General features: G+C 39.1%; 1 protein-coding gene across 1 annotated transcript; it reads right to left on the reverse strand.

Moving 5' to 3' along the window:
- Nucleotides 1-1,064: 1,064 nt before the first annotated feature.
- LOC102235255 (1-acylglycerol-3-phosphate O-acyltransferase ABHD5-like) lies at nt 1,065-5,150 on the reverse strand. The gene is made up of 7 exons (XM_014473752.2): nt 5,055-5,150; nt 4,261-4,343; nt 3,778-4,186; nt 3,164-3,315; nt 1,767-1,878; nt 1,501-1,681; nt 1,065-1,416 (listed from the first exon to the last, which is right to left on the reverse strand). Exons 1-7 carry the CDS (start codon nt 5,096-5,098, stop codon nt 1,309-1,311), a joined length of 1,089 nt encoding a protein of 362 aa, XP_014329238.1. The 5' UTR covers nt 5,099-5,150; the 3' UTR covers nt 1,065-1,308.
- Between the last annotated feature and the right edge of the window lie 11,988 nt (nt 5,151-17,138).

The raw sequence follows: 17,138 nt of genomic DNA on the forward strand, positions 1-17,138 counted from the left end.
TTTTTTTTGAAAAATGTTACATTCCACCTTGTTAGAGATTTAAGAAGTTACTGACCAAGTCATTAAAGTTTTTTAACGTGTAATACAAACCAGATGAATTCATGAAGAAAAAGTGAAGGTGCTTATGCAGTCACTTCATCTGCTTTGAAAAACATATTTTGCTTATGCACAAAATTGACTCAAAGTCTAAAACTGTGGCATCCTTATTACTCATTTGGTGTTAATAAATGTGAGTTTGTAGTTTTAAAATGTAGCCCATTGAGGAAGATAATTTAAAGTTAACTGTTACTTATAGAGTAAAAGTGGAGCCTACTACCTACTTTATTCATGTAGTTTAGTTGATTTATGTAAAACAATGTTAAAAGCCACAATTGAAGTCGATTTGAATGATTTCTTTGAATTCAGCCATTTTATTTGATTGTTTTTGTTGTAGTTTTGAAAAATCTACCAAAACAAAAGCTATGCTAGTTCTTATTTCCCTTTTATCGGTTTCCTTTCATCAGTGACTATGAGACGAGATAGAACATGTCCCAGACGATGTGTCAGAGTGACACTCAAGCATCCCCCAACGAAAAGATGAACTTCATTTTCTTTCTTGACCCATTCATTTTCTGCAGACTCAAGAGTTTCTTTAAATCGCAGCGATGCCTCTTCGAACAGAAGGCCTATTTTTAGTCCGACACATGCCTCTGACCCGATTCTGTCACGGCAGCTGTGACTTAGTGGTGGGCTGAGTGTCGAACGGGCTCAGAGAGAGCATCACTGTCCAGGTCTCCTGAGTGGGTCACTCAGCTCAATATGTGAGGGCTGCTGCTTTGTGTTACAATTTGCTGTTGTTCCCTCTGCAAAGCAGTGACGCCGCTGTACTGCCATCTGCTGGCCGCGCTCACTCCGTGGTTCCAAAGAAGTGAGAAAGCTTCCGGAGAGTGTCGGCGGCCCCTTTGCCCCGTTTAACTCTGCCTCACATTCCCCTCCCTCATTCTGTTTATCCTGCCTGCATCAAAAATAGCAAATTCCCTGGACAGGACAAGAGCTGCCCAAAAAGAATTCAAAGAAACAGCATCGACAAGTACAGAGAAATCAAATGGATTTCACATTTATTTACAAGAAATATTTCAAATAAATCTTGGAACTTTTTGCCCAGAGAAGTCGGCTTTAGAAGAATTGGAGTGATGAGAGCCTCCAGTTTGTCAAGGATCTTTCTCGAACAAATAAAGTGCATGATGAAGAAGGTCATATATCTAGTAGTGGACTGGGTTCAGCTTTGGTCAATCTGGGGAGTCTTCTGTCAGCGTTTCACCGCTTCGTTTAGTCGTTTGTGCCTTTCCGCTCTGTCCAGGCGAGAATCCGAAGGACCGTGTGATTGAAGTCCTCCGGTTGATCAGCGAACACGTAATGGCCGGCGCCTCGGATCACCTGACGAACACAGACACCCGGGAAACGATTTTTGACATCAAGTTTCAGGCTTTTGCAGCGGAAAGCCGAGGAAAGACAACTTACGACGATTTCTGCATCTGGCCTGGTCTTCTTCACCGCATATCCGGAGTTGCTGTCGATGCTGGACCGAGATCCGTAAATGAAGGAGATGGGAATGTCGGCTCTGACCCCATCGATCCGCTCCAGCATCGGCCTCTTCGCCCACCCGTAGGGAATGGTCATGTTCCTGAAGGCCGTCTCGCCGCTGACACACAGAGACATCGTAGTTTGAGGGCTTGAATGGAGTTAAAACAGCCGCAGGCAGGAGGGCAAGAAATATGATTTTTCACCTCGGCGTCTGGGCATTGAGGTGGTAGATGTAGTCGGACACCGTGTTGTCATCGAACACAGAGGAGTACTTCTGCTTGAAGTCCGACCGGATAGTCTGGACCAGCATCGGACCTGAGGGAGGAGAATGTCCGGATGTTATGGCACCAAATCGAGCCCAGATCATCGCCATGCCGGTAAACTTAACATCAGAACTTTGTGCTGATGTGCATCGTTTGGTTTCCTCTCAATTTACTGCCAAACAGCTGAAACTTGGTCTCATCTAAAAGTTTTTTGGCTTTCTTCAAATACAAATTTGAAAACCTACACTCATTGTTAGTGACAACCTTTCCACAAAAAAAGCCTTTTTTTGTTTTGTTTTGTTGTAATTGGATTGTCAGACTGCTGCATCCTAAGCGCACAAAGCAGCGTTAATGGAGATCCTTCCTCCCAGCAGCTGTTAGACTTTATAACCATCAATGATCCCAAAAAACCCAAATATTTACATACATTCCTTAATTTGCCGTTTTTACTCAATTTAAATTACATTTTTGATGGCATCTCTGTTGCACCGTTGGTTTGGTCACTTATTGCAAATATTGTTTGTTTTTTTTTTTTTAAATTAACCTACCCAGTTACACATTCCTTTGGCTCTGAGTTATCTAAAAACTGCACAGTGTTTGTTAAAATGTTGCCCTTGACATAAAGTATTTTATTCTTTATTCTGTTCATATATATTTTATCTTCTTATCTTTGTGTGAAACCAACTTGTTTTGATTGCCTGTCCCTTTGCTGCTGTCGCAACAGAATTTCATCACTGTAGCACAATAAAGACATTTCTGTTCTATAAATTGTGGATTTGAGAGGCAGCACTACGGCTTTTTGCAATTCTTCTTGGCGTTACACAGTTTGACCCCCAAGGTGAACTTCCTGGGATGTCCACTTCTGGGAAAACCAGGAACAGTCCAGAATGTTTTCCACCGCTAACAGAGCTGTCTCACAGCAGAATAGTTTATTCTAAATTATTTAAAAATAGCCGTGTTTTATATTTTTTCCCTGTTCTTCTTCTTTTTTTTTTTTTTTAATTTCCCCCTTTTTTCCTTTTTAATTCCTATATAAACTGTTGAAATGGATTTAGGTTTCGGACTAACATATCAGTTTTGTTTTTACCTCAGTACAACAGGCTATGCAGTTTCCCCCCCTTTTCAGACCTACTAAGGGTCAGACTTTTTAAATTTGATCCCCAATTATGTAATAGGAACTGGAGAAATAGTATATGTTTGGAACAGTAATCTGATCGTCTGTGTAATAAACTTAAACTTTAAAACACATGCATTAAAAACAAAACAAAAAACCCCCACCAAGGTCCCAGGAATGTTTAAGTGCATGTGTAGGTTTGTAAATGTGTGTGTGTTCTGACCCAGAGGTCCGGCCAGCCTGAGACCAGCCAGCGGGTTGAATGGGCTCATGACGGCCCCGATGGCTCTGATCCACACGGGGATGGAGTAGTGGTTCGGGTTGTCTGGGCGGGCCGGGAACCCCCACGGTTCCACCAGCAGCAGATGTCTCACCCTGCACAAGCAGAAACACCGCATTACTACGGGTTGGGCATTTATCGCATCGTTAATCGCGAGAAATTTCTTATCATCATAAGAATTTTGATCCATCGTTGTCACGATAAATTCCAGTCAGCAATGTTTTTAGCACCCCAAAACTGTTGGGATTGTTAGTGTCACTATTTTCTCCACTGTTCATTCATCAAACAATATTAATACATTTGAAAATATAACTAAATGCAGTTACTGTGTGCAGTTTCATGATACAAATTTATGTAACATGTGTCCTAAAGGATCACATTACAAATAAATATGTTTTTCAAGTGATAAATAGTTCTTATTGTCACTTTTAATGCTATTGATAGCAGCACAAAATACCGTGATAAAACCTTAAGTCCATATCGCCCACCGCTAACAATTACTTCATAAATTTATTAAATTAAGTTCATTTAAGCATGATCTTAAAAAAAAATAGCACCTGTTTGGGTATTTGAGCGTGTAGGCCGTAGACAGGTATCCTCCGAGGTTGTGTCCAAGCAGAACCATCTCTTCCAGGCCCACCTTCTCCCTCCACTCCTCCAAGGCCGACACGAACTCCTCCTCGGCCCCCTCGGGGTCTGTGTTGAACTGGGGGCGGCTGCTCCTGCCGAACCCCAGCAAGTCCAGCGCGTAGACGGGTCCGCAGCTGGACAGCGCGTCCAGATTCTGGGCCCAGAGGCCGACGCCGCCTCCGAATCCGTGGAGCAGAACCACGGGCGTCCTGGGCTGGGAGCGAGGCGGCAGGAGAGACGGTGAGTTCGGATGCAGGTGGGTGGAAAAGGCTATGGTCCACAGGTAGTTGCCGTTGGATATGCGGATGTGCTGCCTGGAGTAGGGTCGCCTCACAGCTTCAGCAGAGAGAAGGGACAATAGGATATGGAAAAGTAGAGGAAACATAACTTCTTTTTTTTTTTTTGCTTACTTTTGAGCATTTTTTCCTCTGCATCTTTCAGCTGAGTAGGAGAAGTGGGGCACCAGGAGGGGAGCCAGTTTGCTATCCACGAACTGAAGTCAGAAAACACAGAGCTCAGCAGGCAGACAGGAGAGTATGCACAAACAAAAAAAAACATACATTGGACTTTGTCCATGTGCTTTTTGTTATCAGTGCTCCCTGGTTATCTCTGGACAAGAACAAAAAAAAAAAAAAAACCTTGACAACATCAGGCAAGGCACAATGCGACGTCACGAAACTTTGCTCTGGGGTATCTCAAAACTCATCAGCAGTAACGTGTATTGTAAATTTATTTCATAACGTCTTTACCAAATAGACATATTACTTTAAAATTACTCAACATTGGCAGAAATCCCGACAGTTCAGGTGGGTGAGCATTAAATACTACTACGACCTGCCATACAATCAGAACCCAAACATTGAAAACATTTAAAACGAGCAAATTTAGAGTTGGGAGATTTAGTTAAGCAGTTTTAACAAGAGTAAAGTTTAGCAAAGACCATAAACTGGGTTAAAACAAAGCATTTTGTCGCAATAAACAATACTAAATATGATAATATCGTATTGAAAGAAAGTTGGAAATGTTTCAGTGACCAAACGTAAACAAATGCAGACTGGTCAAAGTTTCAGGACAAGAGCTGGAGTCATACAGGGATCAAATACAACTTTCAGTTGATACGGTCCAAGGGTTTTCGCATTTCCAGCAAAATATCTATTCACTTTGAATAAATAAACAAAAAAACAGACAATGAGAAATAGCTAACCTTTGTTCAGTTCGTGGCTGAACCTCTTCCGCCATCCTTCGCATTATGTATTAGTCGTCTGAAAAGCTGTGGTCAAGCAAAACAGTGCTGTTGAAAAGTTACTGCGATGCCTTCAAGTACATGCCGTAAACTTATGGAGTAGTTGTGTAGCCGAACACGACTAAAAAGAACGAGACTAACAGAAGTGTATAACCGTAACGGACATATACATAAATAAATAATAAAACTTAGGTGACGTTTTACAATAGCTGGCGCGAGGCTGTATTTGAGGGGTTGCTCGTCCAATTCTATGTCCGACTGTCCTTGAAGGCAGCATCAGCTGGTTGCCAAAAGCTGCTCAGGTGAGCTAATTAACTTCGTCGAGGAAAATGCGTTATTTTTAACATGGAAACGAGAAGCTCGAGTGGTTCCGTACACATCGGTATGTATATTTAAAGTAACTTTTTAAAAATATATGTATAAATGTATGTTTCACTTTAAAATTTACAGTTGCCTGTATTTTGTAAAAGATACTTTTTCCGTGAAAATATGTAAATTTTCGTCGAACCAAGTCACCCTTTTATAAGCAGAAACATTGAGTTGAGTTTGACTTTATTGAACGTCGTGTGAGAAAACAAGTTAATTTATTTACAAAGAAAATAATTTAAAATAAAAGCAAGGAAAGAACAGTAAAGTATATGTACGCTCAAATGAGTGGGTAGAAGTAGAAATGTATTTGTGCGCCCACTACATTGTGTAGCATCATCCAATAAATTACTCTTCATATTAACTTGATCATAACATTTTTAGTTAGTATTTTATACATGCACGTGTGTAAATGGTACAATTCACTTTAATGTACATTATTGGTCCTCAAACTATTACTGATGAAAATCTGAAAAGTGTGGCTGTTAGGTTAATGTTCCCCAATTAGCCTAATAGCTGTTTCGTATATCCTCCTCTGAAACCTCAGAACACCTTGACATAGATGGGGACTTGTTGCACTGACTTTTATTTAGTGGTGTCAGAGTAAAGAGGACTAGATAAAAATGTACTAAACAGATTTTTTTTTTTTCGCAGAATTTTTGCCACATAAAATTCCAGGGGAATATATTAAAGTATTTTGATTGTTTTTGTGACAAAATGTGAAAAGGTTAAAGCGTTTTTTGTTTGTTTTCTGGCCTTTGTGAAGACTTTCCTGCTTTATAATGTTAGTGTTTGTGTAAAATTGTACATTTGATAATCCCTTTATTCAGGCAAGGACTTAAGGATTGATTCATTATGTTTTTTTTGTTGTTTTTTTTTTTAGCCTAAAAATAAATCTCTGTATATTTTCAGAGTCGTGTGTAATTAACAAACTCAAACGAAATCTATAGATTAATACCTGGCAGCTCGTCTGAACCTTTCCTTATCTTTTCCCCCCCTCCTTTAATTTAAGATAAGGCAGAGATTAAACACAGTTAATTTATTTTATTATCCTTCAGCACTTGAGTGTACAGTATGATTACATTGCCACAGGAAAAATTCGCCTTTATCTTACCTCTTCCTTTATTTAATGTCTACACTTGCACTGAATCTCATTAGATCTTAAAAGTGGGATGGAGGGGTTTATCTTATAGATTTATGGACGCGTTATCCTTGAAAAGCTCAGGAGTATCCTTCAAGAAATAGTTCTCTCGTCGCCGTGTGCTGACTTGACATTTAGGAGTAATTTGTGTCCTTTGGAGGCTTCGAGAGCAGCATAATAGTTTGTACGGTGCCTGTGAAGGGTAATTTATATCCTTTGAATGTTTTCACATTGTGCTACATTACAGCCGCAAACCTAAAAGAAATCTTATGTGGAATTTATGTGATGGAACGAAACGCCATTGTGGAGAGAAAGCTGCAAGAAGTCCTGTTTGAAATCAAGTAGGTGTGAAAGAAAGTGTCCTAGTTAAAGTTACACCCTGCATCAACCTGGACACATTATATCCACCTAGAAACAAGATAGTGGCAGTATTATATAGTGGGGATTATTTTCCGTTGCAAACTGGTCACAGAAAATAAGAAGAATGATCATTATTATTCATTTTTAAACTGCTTAAAAAAACTGTTGTTTTTTAAAAACTATTTTTTAATTCATTATTGGAGCTTTGTGACAAAATTTTACTCAGTATGTACATTTTAAGTGTGCAGTTGAATTGCAGTGAAGTCAATGTGTATGTGTTCGAATGGCCCAGTCAAAGTCTAGGTTTAAATCCAGTTGAAAATCTGCATCACACCCTGAAAATTGCTGCTCAGGCAGTCAGGGTGACTGTCTTACACTAATTTGGTGCTGGCCCAAGTTTGTACAGGGCCGTAAGCAGAATGTAGTTCAGGGGCCCCGCATCCCCATCGCTAACGGCGTTTCTGTACAGGTTTGGTGGAACCAGTGACAGGGGGCCGAGTCTGACTGGCTAAAAGCAATCAGTGATTATGGGTTCTGATTTGCTGGCACGTATTAGTGAACAAACGGAGCTCAAACACAAAGATTAAACTCATAGCATCAGATTGTAGCTATGGTAACACAACAGTCAAACTGTGAAGATGACTATTTGCACACGTCCAGAGTAAATTTGCCAGTTCTTTTAATTCTTAAATTTAACTTCTAAACAGTTTAAAATCTTTTCATTTATCTATGCTGTAAAATCTAATTTAATAAGTACTCACGTTCCCAAACAAATCTTACTTGAGACTTTCATAGAGTTAGTTTGCTTATGCCTTGGGCCGACTCTTCACTAATTTCAACCTTGCAGCCTAACATGAAACTATTGGAGGTTCTACATAGTACTGAACCATGGAGGTTGAATGGAAATGAGCAAATCAGTTTGATTTTTAGTTGTCAGATCTTCTCAATTCGATCTTTTACATAAAATCCCTGTAACGGATAGATTTATGCTGCCATAATATGTCAAAATGTGAGAAAGACTCGGAAGTGTGAATGTTTTTGCAAGGCACTGCAAATCTTTATTCGCAAAAACAAATGTCTATATAAAATCTGACCATCCAGAACATTAAAATATAAGAAGATAAATTTTTGCAACTGGTTTTACTCCTCTAAAATGTTCCAAATCCTTGTGAATTTTTGTCAGTTTGGAGAGAAACAGGAATTGGAGGCGAAAGCTACCGGCTCTGTTCCACAAGGGGGCGCAGCCACGCTCCAGCAGTGCACCACTCGCTCTCTGGCTGCTCTGAGCTTCTTCCCTCTAACACAATTTTCCTCTCACACCACCACCCACTTCCAGCGGCTCTCAGACTGTGGCTTGGCTGAGTGGTTCCTGAGTGCTCCATTTCCTCTGCTCCCACTGATGCACGCGCTCCTTCTCGCCATCCCTTCACTCTGCTGAGAGCTCAGAAATTTCATACGCCAGCAGACGGCGAGGCCTCGGCCAGGCCCGTGGACCGGCAGAGGTAGCGTGAGACTTCAGCTGTCTGCGAACCGAGTAACTGAGCGAAGCTTTCAGTGAGGAGACGACATAAATCTGCAGCAGAGAGCCAGCAGCTCCTTATTGTTTCGTAGAACTTGAAAACTAGCCTGAGGTTGCGCATTACCGCCTGGCGATAAAACACTCGTAACCTGTGGTCTGGCAGCAGATGGACTTTAAATTTCAACAAACAAGTGCAATCTAGTATGAAGGAGCTAAATCCTGTTTATAATCCGGCAGTAAAAGTAGTAATGTTTCAGCTTGGGAAGTGTGGCCTATTATTAGCATGCAGGAATTAGGAGAGTAACTGGTGATACATTTATGATATGATGGAGAAATATTAAGAGGATTGTTAGTCAGATTTTGATGTTTATTTGTTTTTTTTAAAAGCTGAGATTTGAAATGCAGTTTCTCTCTGATTTTTCCACCTACATTTTATTCTGGTTAAAACATTTTGATGTCAACTTGGTTGAGAAAGTCCGCTTTAGTTCTACAGTTCTGCTCAGCGGCGTGCATTAATTCATCCCACGGATCTATTTCTTGCTTTAAATTATTTATTTCAATTGCTCCTTTTCCTGGGTGGGATGATCAAACAGCAAACAATATCATTGTTTTTCAAAGCCAAGGCTCAAAATGATTCTGTTGTCCACACAAGGTCAAAAACACAAAAATCTCATGAATACTTCATATTTCTGGCCATTAAAGAAGGTAGACTTGGACCACGTGGTTTTGTTGGCACTGATCAGTGCACTGATTCTTCTTTGCAGCAGTTAACTTAAAATGTTTGTTCTTGTCCAGCTTTCAAACTTGCTCCACATATTTTCTAGAGATCTAGAGTCGGGGCACTTTTAGAAGCTTAATGTTTGGTTGTAGCTGTTTGAATGTGTTTGAATGTGTTTGACAATGTTGTTCACTAAGCTTTAATCTATCCAGCTATTGAAAACTGAGACTAAGTTAGTGTTTTTTGTCTTCATATTCCACCCACTTTCTTCAATGCACCAGTACTACTGGTCCCACTGTATGACTCTACCACCACCATGCTTGAAAGTTGGGGCACTAATCCTCTTTTTTTTATTTATTTTTATTGGGGGGAGGAGGAAATTGAAAGCCCCCCCCACTCTTCTGGACATGCTCTTGTCATTGTGGCCAAACGGTTTAGTCTTTGTTTGATCATAAACTGTTTTTCCAGGAAGTTTTTGGTTTGTTCACGATGGTTTATTTTAGAGCAGGAGTTTCTTTCTTGGTTGGCGTTCCCTCAATCCACACTTTATTCATCTTAGACGGTTGACTCTTGGGTTCCAGCAACTCCCAGTTTATGTTTTTTTTTTTTTTTTTTATGCTTGGTGCTTCACGAGCATCCTGACTATTTTTCTTTCATCTCAGAATCTCAGTTTTGCTGAAAAAGTTGATATGTGGCTAATTTTTTATGTTTCGGTGCAACAATTGGCTAAACAAATCTTATCAAGACTAGTTTGGGAACAAAAAAAGGAACCCTGACCTCAGCCCCATTTTAAACTTTATGGACTATACATAAGAAAACCAACCATAAATGAACTCTACTGCTTCTGCCAATAAATATTGTATCAAAATCACCAAAACGTGACATTCATAAACAGGACCAGTGGATGTAAACGTCTTGCTGGAAATTTTATTGCTCTGTTTGAGGATGTTATGTTTTTATGACTCTCATGTAAACATATTTATGTGCACTGTAAAAAGGAACCAGTCAGGCTCCATTAAATGTGTCCCAGTGAATAAAAGGAAGCAGAAGCAACAAATTCAGACATCAGAAAACATGGCAATTTAAATATGATTAGCTCGCATGTTAACAAAAATAACACGAGAGATTCCTGAAAAGCAGATTTAAAGATACGTCGGGGTATTTGCTCAGATTATATCGCCCCCCCCCCCGACCTTTATTAGGTTGAAAGGCCTTTAAGGTATCTCTGCAGGACTAAAATGAACCGTGACAGGCTGATGAGATAATGCTGACTAATGCTGAGTGTTGTGGTCCTGGTGTGCAGAACGGCTGCAGTGCCACCATCATGACAGAGAGAGGAACATATGACATCCATAACCATAATAAATGAACTACCTTAGCTATTCAACAGAGAGAGAGACATTACGGGTTTGTCTTTGATTGTCTAGTCAAACATTGGTACTACGCACACACCTTTGTTACCAAACTTGCTTTAATTTGACAGAATGGGAAACGTGTTCTCAAATCTCGGTGTCCACCTCTTAATTCCCGGCAGAGGTAATGACTGTTGTTTACTTATTTATCCGACAGCAAGCCCTGCATCATCAATTTCAGGAAATCTGCTTGTTTGTCTTCGGTTAGTCATCCTAATATGTTTCATTGGGATGGGAACAAACAGAGGCTTCAGCCTCCGCTACCCAGATTAAAGATTTATCACTAAATCATCCAATCATCTGCAGTCCATCAGTCTGACTCTTCAGCCCACTGGAACTAGTTTTTTTTTTTTTTTTTTTTTTAGGGAGGAATAATAGTTTTAATTAGTTTATTTTATGTTGCCTTGTTGTAGTTTATTGCATTTGATTCACAAAAATTAATTTCTCTTTCATTTCTTGCTCACCGTCTGTTACATAAACTACGTGGGTATAGTGCCTTGGGAATTAATTAATACCTTTTGAAATGTTTCACATTTTGTCATTTGTTTTTTGTGGCAGTATGGTATGCCTTTGTTTTTAGCCCCACTAGAGGGAATAGCTTCTGCCTTTTCCTGCCGTTACAGATGCCGATCTTTTGAGGTAACGCTCTATTAGCTTTGCACATCTGGAGACATTTGGATTTATTGATTCAAAGTCTTGTAGAAACTGGATTTAGGTCTGGACTTTAACTGGGCCATCCAAACAGATGAGTATACTTTGATCATAGCTACTCCTTATCGTGTTTGTCTTTCAGTTGTTGTTCTGCCAAAGTCTCACATCTTGTAATTGGCTCCATCCATCTTCATATAGACTCTGACCTAGTTCCTGACCTCCATCTTTCCTGAGGAAATGTACCCCACCCCACAGCATGATGCCTCCACCACCATTTTGGGGATGGTGTATTCTGAATTATGTGGAATGTTACTCTGAAGCAACATTCCACATAACTCTGAAGCACTATCTTTATTTTCCACCATTTTATGTAGCAAAAAGCTATGAATTACAAAAATCTGTTGCTATTCCACCAGCCTTAGTAGTATGTAGTTTATGATTTCGGTTGGTTTTTCTCATTCAGCTCGGCGAGGGTGTACCTTTTTTAAAAAAGCATTGTGTTGATGTGTTCCACTGCCAGTGGGCGTTCTTGATCAGAGTAGGCATGATAATATGTAAATTCCTCCACATGAGGGACTTGATGTTTCTGCAATTAGGTGGAAATATATGTGCATATATTGGCATCTGGATCAGTGCCTGGACAAATTGAGTTGGAAAACATTGTCATATTGGACATTAGTAGATGTCCAACATGGTGTTGTTATTTACCTGACTTTGTCATGTGCCATTAGTTTTAGAGGACAGACCTTTTGATTCATTTGTAATCTGCTGCGTTCATTTCTTGCCCTCATCAGGCTAACGTTAACATTAAAACTCAGCCAATTAAATGGTCAGCCTTCATATTATTGCATGAATTTTTGCCAGTATTACATTACATTGAAATAAGATATGTGTATTTTCCATCTAAGTGTGCCAGTATAGAGGGAGAGATCCTGACTGGTGTCTGTTACCTGCTCCCAGCTCACTGATCTGGGGTCAGTTCCTGCTAGATTTGCTCAGCGCTAACTCCGCCTCGATCTGTCATCAAGCTGTAAGCTCAAACCAAACTCTGTCAGGAGTTTTTAGGGCACGGCCCGGTGCAGTATGGGTAATCAGAGTGGCCAGGCTGTTAGTGGAAGATGGAGAGGGGATGGAGGAGAGGCGGAGGGGGTCTGTCTGGTTGCTAGGATACGCGGCCGGCGCCAACAGCAGACATGATTTATAATGTCCAGGCTCACCGTCTCGCTTTCTCCACTAGTTTCTTCCTCTCCCTCTCCTGCAACGACTCTCTTCTTCCTCGTTTTCCCACAGGTCATCGTAGCTGCCTTGCCTGACTGATCTGAGTGCCTAATGTTTCTTTTATTGGGTTATTATTTATATTGGTGATCCCCAGATTTGCCTCTCTGTCAGCCATGAATGACATTCTTTTTTTTAGTATTCGTATAAATGAAGATATAACTTGATTTATGTGTTTTTTTATTTGAAACAAAAAGTTATGTGTGCTGAATTGGTCATGATCTGACATGATCATGAGAGTTTTTACAATTTAAGAGCAGTTTGACCGCTGAATCAATTAATAGACATAAATATAATAACCTCTATCTGTTTCACTTCCGCCCTACGATGCAGAACTCTATCTGGACAGCATTTCTGCTGCTCTGTGCTCCAAGCTTGACATCATGTGTTTCTGGTTGTCTTTTAATCTTAATCTTAATCTCGCCTTTAATGTCCTGAGAAGATAAAACACATTTCTTAACTAGGCAAAGAATTTACAAAGAGTACATTTTGTTATGCAGAGCTTTGCATAAATGCCTTTTAAATTGACATGTAACGTTATCATAGGGAGGGAGATGGAAGTGATATTGGACTTAAAGTTTTAAGCACAGTATTTTGTGGTACTGTTGTGATAAGAGGTGTTTATTTCTTCTTTTTTAGGTAACTGTATGGTGGTGATACAGTTAGATAATACAGGGATTATTGATTTTATTTGTGCTTCTCAGAATTTTGTTTTCTAACGTTGCCACATTTTAATTTGGACCGAAGAACCAGAGGATAAAATGTATCTCACGGAGCCATTACTTGAACGGACTGTTAATGTGCACGTTTACATGACAATGCATGATCATGCGAGTGCATGAATGGATGGTATTGATTTGTAGACACTTGATCCACCTCCTGATGCAAAGGTCTTAAAGGGATATACAGCAGGACAGAGGTTGAGATCAAGTGAGGAGTGACCAGGTAGTCCTGAATAATTCACTGACCACCGTTCTGAAGAACTACTTCCTCCTGAGGAGTCGATTAGAAACCTCTTTACAGTGAGTGCAGTAATGGTGCTTTTATAGGGAAACATGGGAGAAATTAGCTTCATTTGTGCTTTAATTCTATTAGAATTTTAATTCTCTTCTCTGGAAATGTTACCAGCCACTTTTACAGTGGTCATCTACTAATCGAAGAGAGCGAACCCACAAATTATACTACCAGTATCTGTCCATCTGTAGAAGCAGCGTGATACAAATGTATAGGAAGAAGCCATTAGTTTGTGCTTGGATGACTGACACTTACATTAGCAGTGTGTGTGCTTTTCTTCAAATAATAAACCGGCATCAAGCCGATTGTAACTGAAACACCCAGAGTCAGTTTAGTCCATAGTAGAGCTGCACGATTTATCAAACCGCGGTCATTGTTGCAATATTAGCTCATGAAATAAGGCGACTGCACACTGCTTGGATGCGATATTGTAACATTTCAGGGGACATGCATTAAAACTCTGCTTATCAGTGTGTAGTTGGCCACTTGGATAGAGAGTTGGGGTGGAGTGGGGGGCTGTGCTGATGAAAAACGGAGTGTGCTGAGGAAAATCTGGGTTAATTGCAATTCATTATGTAAGCACAATGTTTAACAATTGCTGCTGCATTGTCTTCCTAATATGCAGCCCTGGCTTGTGCCTGTCGGTTTAGATACTGCTGCTAGATTCATTTGTTCTAAGTGGGGAAACCTGGATTCCTCCAATATATTACGCATGCTTTCAGTGCTCTCTCCGTCTGCTTAGGTACATATGTACATCTCTTTTCGTCTGCAGGATTACTCAAACTCTTTGTGGCAATTTTCATGTGATTTGGAAGAGTGGATTTGCAAAGGAAGTGGTGTGGGGTCAGACTGCTTTCTGTCTAACGTTTGATACGGAGGATTGACCTTCAGACATCTATTTTAAAAGTTTCCTGCATCTTTTTCCTTAAATAGTCTATACATCCAAAGCAAGTTGATATTTATTGGACATGATGATGATGATGATTTATTTCAGACATTTCACCAACAAAACGTAATAATAATAATAATAATAAAGACTTTAATGTTTCTAAGTGTAAATACAATACCTTACTATCAGATTTACTTACTCAAATACATGTAAATACACCACTTATTTGGTGACTGTAAGTCTGAAAAGGAGTATGATGAAGTTTAACTTATATAATCATACCCCTTTTCTATTCATTAATTCATAGCATAAATGGTCTTCCTGTTTCTAGTATCATTTAAAAAAAAACCCAATAATAATAATAATATCTATAATAATATTTCCTGAACCAGATGAAAGTAATACATACACCCATATACTGTATATATATATATATACAGTACATACGCATCTACCTGGATATATACATAAATAATATTTACCTATTTACACACCCACATATATTTACACACACATACACACGCCTGCACCCAATTGCCCAAGTCATCCACAGTGCTGTAATTCCCAGCCATAATAACAAGCGTTACATCGGTGTCCAGAGTTCATTATTGTTTTTAGGACGTACTGTTCTGGGTTTGTGGCATAACCAGCTTATCTGTTTTCGTTTTAACAGCCTTAAAATAATGTTTCATTCTTAAATGTGCAATATACAGTACCAGGAAATTTTAAGTACTTCCTCTGTTTTAATATATAATGTTAGTAGTTATTTATACATGAAATAAATTTTTATTAGTGCATTACTAACTACTTTTTTTGAAGAAATGCCCTTTTTTGTTGTATAAACCAGTACTAAATGAACTTTGTTCTTTTTATATGCAGACATTACCTTTTCATCCTAAACTTCCTTCAATTTCAAACCTTGATAAAAGCCAAGCATTAAAAATTAATAAATGATTTAATTAAAACAGGAGTTTAGAAAGCGAAAACACAATTGGTACAGATCATAAGTAAATGTAATATTATTTTAAAAGCATCGTTTCAGCACTAGCTTAATTTCTTCTTAACTAATCTTAATGAATTATGTAAGTAATAAAGTATATTCTAAGAGATGTTCAAATCCTGTGAAATTTAACTGTGGATTTTAGAGGACTTTATATTAGTTTACATTTAAATTGATTTGATTCTGACTCTGTTTAAGAGAGTCAAAAAAAAAAAACCTGTACAATCTCCTGCTGGTTATTTGATGGAGCCAAACACATTTCCATTCTTTAATCTGGTCAAATTGGAGAAAAATGATCAGTTATTAATTGTCAAACTGTGAATGAATTGGTGTACTGTGTACAAATTCATCCAAACAGACGACTTCTTATCATATACGAAAAAAACCGTTTGCTTCAAAAAGAGCAAATGTCAAAAGAGCAAAACGATCAGCTGCCTTGTTATAAAGGAATAAAGGTTTCTCTGAACTTGGGCTGCTTTAAGACTTAAAGGCAACTTAACAAAGAACCTATTTTATTTGATTGCAACCTTAAACAAAGATACAATTTGTTCCCATTTCTCTGGTCAGAGCTATTAAACATACCAGAAGTAGATATTGTAAGATACTGTAGTTTGAAATATTTAAAAAGTGTTAGTAACAATTCATAATTTGATTCCCAAAGGACTATTAGCTAAAGAATGGACTTAGCCTGATTAAGACATCGCCTCTCAACCTGTTGTACTGTCAGGTATTCAAAGAATGATTGAATCCTAAGTCCAAACAGAAACTTTGAAAGATCTTTAGAAAGCTCAAAGAACTATTGATCAACACTTCTTTAAATGATTAAGAATGGGGCTTTGGTTAGACTAACATTCAGCAGTCACTATATTGGATACACTTTCCTTGGGCCCCTTGAACTTCCTTCATTCTTTACAGCATAAACCATAACAAGGTGTCAAACATTCCTCACAGGTTCTGGTCCATACTGTCATGGTAGCATCATGATGTTACTGCAGATTTATGGAGCTACAAATCCCTCAGTCCACCATCTCTGAAAGGTTCCCCTATATGATTCAAATATGGTGACTTTGTTGGCCATTGAGTTGATTTGTGCTGTATGTTGTTGGAAGTATTCATCAGTAGGTGGGTATACTGGGGTCATAAAGCAATGGGCATGGTCCGCCTCAGCTGGTACTACTGGAACTATTACACTCCCACCCTCACTCTTAAGGTATTAATAAGACGACATGGAGATTCATGTACAGCAAATTCTGAATGGTTGAAATTGATACCACAGCTGACATTTTGTTATCATCGGGGAACTTGTGTAAATTCTAGTTGTTCCTGTTCTCCGTTGACAGAAATGCCTCTGACTGTGGTTTTCCTCTGGTGTAGCTCATCTGAAGCTACAGCATACATGCAGAATGTTCTGCATACCTTGCTGGTAATAAGTGAGTATTTGAGCCTTTGTTGCTTTTCATGATTCCAAACCAGTCTGGCAATTCACCTCTGACCAATGGATTCTCTCTCCTTTTTTTCTATCATCTGTAAACCCAAAAGTTGGAAATGCGTGAAAGTCTCAGATCTGCAGTTTCAGAAATACTCAGACCAGCCGGCACCAACAACCGTGCAACATTAAGTCACTTAAATCCCCATTATTCACCATTCTGGTGCTCAGTTTGAAATTGACTTAGTCATCTGGACGCCTAAATGCATCGAGT

Source organism: Xiphophorus maculatus, chromosome 13 (assembly GCF_002775205.1).
Source record: "Xiphophorus maculatus strain JP 163 A chromosome 13, X_maculatus-5.0-male, whole genome shotgun sequence".
In the NCBI taxonomy this organism is placed as follows: domain Eukaryota; kingdom Metazoa; phylum Chordata; class Actinopteri; order Cyprinodontiformes; family Poeciliidae; genus Xiphophorus; species Xiphophorus maculatus.

Coding starts and splice junctions, on each gene's coding strand:
- LOC102235255 (XM_014473752.2), bottom strand. CDS start 5,098: ATGCGAAGGATGGCGGAAGAGGTTCAGCCACGAACTGAACAAAG. Junction 4,344..5,054: donor CAGCCACGAACTGAACAAAG/GTTAGCTATTTC, acceptor TTCTGACTTCAG/TTCGTGGATAGCAAACTGGC. Junction 3,316..3,777: donor ACGCTCAAATACCCAAACAG/GTGCTATTTTTT, acceptor CTGCTTGTGCAG/GGTGAGACATCTGCTGCTGG.